Raw genomic sequence first — 5,030 nt, 5'->3', positions numbered from 1 at the left:
GGTTTTATTCTCTTGAACAAAATTCAAGTGACAAGAAAGAGTCTGGGCTCCCGGCTCTACACCGGGCCTGTACATTATTACTGGAATCTCTTCTACCTGTTTTGGCAGATCCTATTTTGGGTGTTGAACATCCAGTTCTGCCCTTAAATATAAAGGAGCAAGCCAAAAGTATTGCACATGAATGGAAGTCGAAGATAAACCTTGAAGGAGATGTTTCCAATGGCAATTCGTTGGAGGCCCAGGCCTTCTTGCAACTTCTAGCTACTTTTGGAATTGCGTCAGAGTTTGATAAAGATGACTTATGCAAGCTTGTTCTTGCATTTGCACGGTGCAGGCAGACACCTGAACTCTGTCGTTCCCTTGGACTTGAATAAAAAATTCCAGCTTGGTTGGCTGGTGTTCTGTAATGTTAGCCTCAGTGGCTAGACTAGCAAAATTTCCATCCATTTTGGTAGATAGGCTTTTTGTTGTTTTTCTGGCATTCATGGCTAGCTTGGTTTTTTTGAGGGACTGGTGGATTTTATCAGTATACTTGGTTGTGGCTGATTGAGTTGAAGATAAATGTTGGTAATCCTGGCTGTAGTAAACCTTCCCAATGATTTTTGTTTAGTCCAGTGAACGGGTTTCTAAGTTGACGGGGTTGGTAGTCTTTTCTTTAGATCTCAACATTTCATATGCAAGGCAAACACTGAGTGGCCTCTACTAGGTAGACATCTTTTTATGAGGTAGAAAGTTGTATGTAAGTTATTTTGTTGATATTAATAAAGGCACCTGAAGATGATCAGCTATGGTAAAGTGTCATAAGGCCTTTCATGAGTGGGGAACTGTTTACTTACGAAAATGGTCTCAAGCTGGCATAGCTGTTATCTTTATTGACAAATCCGTTGAAGTTGTCTGTATTGTTTTTTCTTTCACAATAAACTATCTTTTGGTATTTCAAATGTTTGTGACATATTCAGAGTAACTGAAAATTTTGTGACAATTTCATGCAGATGTTATAGAAACCCTGGTCAATAGTGGAAAACAAATTGAGGCAGTCAACTTTGCTCATGCATTTGGGCTGACAGAGAAGTTTGCACCTGTTCCTTTGTTGATAACAAATTGAGGCAGTCAACTTTTCTCATGCATTTGGGCTGACAGAGAAGTTTGCACCTGTTCCTTTGTTGAAGGAATATCTGAAAGATGCTAAGAAAGCTTCTCAGGCAAGTTTAAAAAGCGGGAATAACTCTACTATTGCACAAGTACGATTGTATTATTGTTATACAAAATGTCTTGTTATGTGATGATCATTTTGGCTTAGTATTGTTGGTTATATCGGAAGTTCCTTTTTTGACCAATATTTTTATTTGCTGCTACAGAATGAAGTAAATACAAAAGAGCTTTATGCTTACAGAGCTGTTATAAAGTGCATTAAGGAGCACAAACTTGAATCGCAGTTCTCACCAAATCCTCTTCAAAAGCGTGTAGCTCAGCTAGAGAAAGCTAAGGCTGACAGAAAAAGGTCTGCAGGTGCTGTTAAGTCTCAACCTAAGCGTCCTCGTGCCAATGGAGGAAATGTTGGTGTATATATGCCTCCGTTAAGTGCAGATGAAAGAACTCCAACTCTTTATGCTTCTTCCAATGGTGTAGACAGAAGCTTTTATAGGTCTTTGGATAGAGTACAATATTTTGGTGCAGCTCCAGGTGTTACATCCTACAACCTACAGGGCCAAAATGCATATGACAGATCAAACCAAGGATTATATGGAGCAGGCTATGGTGTTGGAAATAGGACTCCAGTCTCGCTCTCAAGGCCATATATGTATCCATCAGATAACATGGGGCCTTCGTTGTTGGGTTCTGATTCTTACAATTCCTCTACTAATTACAGCAACCATCACTTTGGCAGTAGACTGCCTGCCCCTCCTCCAACTTATCAGTCTTATTTTATACATTAGGTAGGTACAGTGCTTATCTTACCGTGGTCAAGCAAGTTCTGATCTTATCAGGCCCCATAAAACCTTTTCTATTGGATGTGGCTGGTAGTAAGCACTTAGCTTTGAAGAGGTTTTTTTACTTTGTTTCTGTAAATCTAAAAGATTGGCAAAGTTCATTTGGCAGCTTTTCACAATTTTCAGTGGTGTTTTCTTCTATTAAGGAATTTTATTTTTGTATGGTATTGAGTGCTTCATCACTTTCCCAGGTTACTATATACTATAGTGTTTACAGTTCAAAGATGATTCTATGCATAATTTTGGTATTTTTTTATTTGTTTGACAAATTAGAGAGGATCAATCTGTCTCTTTGTGGAAGATTAAAATTTGGTGAATAATATATCATTTGTGATCTTGTTCGGAGCTCATAACACAAGACTTTCAATTGCATTGTATGCCGAGGGCTGGTCTTGTGCTGAATATGATTTAATTGTCCACTTGCACGTTACCTCATTGGTACCTATTTACTCTACGCCTATGAAGCGAATCAGATTTTATTTTGATTAGTCCAATTGTAAGGCTATTTTTGAAACTGGACCCTGCCCCTCTTAAGCTGGACCCTGCCCCTCTTAAGCTGCTGCATGATTTAAATCCCCCTTTTTGAGCAGAAATGATTTGTAGTGCTAGTGGTATAGTTGTTATACCCTGCATTAATATTTTTGTGTTCTCTGTAACAAGGACAAAGCACATTGGAGTTATATGTCCCATATAGAACTAGCAATTGTCTCAAAAGGTACAAAGAGAGGCCGATAGGATTATTAAATTAGAATTGTTGAATTTCTCTAGAAGAGATGTTGGTTCAAGCCTACAAGGAGCAAAGAGATTTGATGTTTGGAGTTCTATGCTTTTTAGACACCATATTTCTTTAAATACAACTTAATTTTAGAAAAAGTTCAACCGCAATGCAGTTCTGCCATGCAGACATACACTTAAATCGCTATTAGGCTTATGATATTGACAAATTCAAAGTAAACTGGTATACAAGAGAATGTACCAAGCTAAACCATAAGTTACACATCTTCAAACCTAAAAAATTACATAACAATGGTTTGGCATATCAATAGTGATATCATAATTGCTTTTCCTTCCACATACATACAATTGCTCCAAAGGCAAGGAAAAGAAAAATTTTCAGCTCTAGTGAGCACCAGTGGGTCACCAAAACGAGTGACCACTAATGGCTTTCACATTTATACAAGGAATTGGCAAGGGACGTTACATGGACTCCACTCAACTTCAGACACAGCTTCAGCCAATATGGAGAGTGATTGAAATTGAACATAGCTAAGTAGTGGCATTGGCTCACAGTAATACACCAAGTATAAAATATTTAAGCTTTTACAGAAGCAAGGAGTAAGAAAAATTATGAAGCTCAGAGAAGTAGATTTAAATCAATCAAAGCTTGTTGAACGACTATAATGTCCATAGAAATAATCTTCCAATGTTCTGCTCTCATGTACAAGATTTACACTTTGATCTGGACAACTGTTTGATACCAAACCATCATCAACTCCAAGCATTGCAAGTGATAGATGAGTTTGGATGTCACAACTCCCGGAGTTTTCTCCAGATTCATCCTCAATCAATTCATCTAATTCCATGGACATTGTCAATTACCTCTTGGTCCAATAAGGTAGGTCATCTCCTTCTCCTCGTAGTAATTTCAAAGTCTGCAATAATAAGTTACAGACAAACAATGAGGAAGAATAAGTTCACGTTCTTACATTAACATTTATACATTGTTTGAAATTTCACAAAGTCAGTTTAATGCAAAGGTAAGCCACTTTATTTGGGGAAACCAAAGCTTTCAATTCAAATCTTGCAATCTAGATTTCAGCTAGGATAGTGATTCTCAGGAAAGCTATATACTCTCTTGATATTGGAGCGAAAGCAGATATGCTGGCTCTTCTTGCCTATTCAGGGAGGGGTAATTTGCATACTGAAGCTTTGGTTTGAGATATGATGTAATCTCTTTTGCTAATATTCAAAGAATATTATATTTCATTAATGGAAAAATAGATTATTGGCAATTGAGGCTTTGAATATTTTGCCATAATCCACCATCAGCATTTAGGGCTAACCTGTTTAAGGGTGATGATTTTACAAACTGAACTACTAAACAAATGTTTAGATTACAACCCTAAACACTAGGTCTAAACACCCTTTACTCTATGATAGAAGGATATCAACTCGATATTTCATGTGCCATTCTTCGTTATGGGAAAAAACAATTCTAGCACTAACTCCTCACAGGAAAGGAAATGTCTTCAAGCAACTAAGTTTGACATAAGATCAGAAACTGAAACATATATATGAAACTAATGAGAATAAGAGTAATTACTCTATTCATTCGAGGTCGAAACTAAGCTCCCTGTCTCAGACAACATGCTGCACCAATGACCATTCTCTTCATCTTCCTCATGTCATAAGCATCTTCCAAAAGTGGATCTACAAGTTCTTTTACAGAGCCAGCTGCCAGTAATGGCCTTTCCTAAATTTTGAACTTTACAAGAGATTAAGATTCTGAACCAAGACAAAGAAACCAAAAGAATCCAAAATTATCAAATACAAAACAAGCAGCCTTGCCTAAATTTTGAAATTTACAAGAGATTAAGATTCTGAACCAAGACAAAGAAACCAAAAGAATCCAAAATTATCAAATACAAAACAAGCAAGGACACTAGAGCCCTACCCACATAACCAAGCTTTCTTGGCCTTTAGGATTCTTGTCATTGATTGGTTTTCTTCCAGTTATTAGCTCTAGAAGAACTACTCCAAAGGAATACACGTCCATCTTCTCATTAACCTTGCCATACATGAAATATTCTGGAGCCAGATACCTGAAATATGATAGCAGCTAGTTTTATGAAGGCTTGATTATAAATGACATTTATTTTCCTAAGGAAAGAGCTGGTGTAAAGAAAGAAATGGATATTTACCCAAATGTACCTACAACATCACTGCCTATTATTGTTTCTCACCCCCTCAAGAATAGATTCACTAATGGATTCCCACAGTTTGAAATAGAATCCAAGGCATCAAAAGGTAAACCTAGGA

General features: G+C 37.1%; 1 protein-coding gene across 1 annotated transcript; it reads left to right on the top strand.

Moving 5' to 3' along the window:
• Positions 1 to 787: 787 nt before the first annotated feature.
• Positions 788 to 1,937, top strand: LOC149216559 (FRIGIDA-like protein 4b). Its single transcript, XM_089389998.1, has 4 exons — positions 788 to 896; positions 993 to 1,081; positions 1,170 to 1,241; positions 1,359 to 1,937. Exons 1-4 carry the CDS (start codon positions 788 to 790, stop codon positions 1,935 to 1,937), a joined length of 849 nt encoding a protein of 282 aa, XP_089246124.1.
• The last annotated feature ends 3,093 nt before the right edge of the window (positions 1,938 to 5,030 follow it).

This window comes from Pinus tabuliformis, chromosome 1_1, assembly GCF_031772625.1.
Source record: "Pinus tabuliformis cultivar Carrire ecotype Pingquan chromosome 1_1, CPIR1, whole genome shotgun sequence".
Lineage (NCBI taxonomy): Eukaryota > Viridiplantae > Streptophyta > Pinopsida > Pinales > Pinaceae > Pinus > Pinus tabuliformis.
This window is presented reverse-complemented; position numbering and strand designations above follow the sequence as displayed.

Coding starts and splice junctions, on each gene's coding strand:
- LOC149216559 (XM_089389998.1), top strand. CDS start 788: ATGGTAAAGTGTCATAAGGCCTTTCATGAGTGGGGAACTGTTTACTTA. Junction 897..992: donor CAAATCCGTTGAAGTTGTCT/GTATTGTTTTTT, acceptor AATTTCATGCAG/ATGTTATAGAAACCCTGGTC. Junction 1,082..1,169: donor TGACAGAGAAGTTTGCACCT/GTTCCTTTGTTG, acceptor CCTTTGTTGAAG/GAATATCTGAAAGATGCTAA.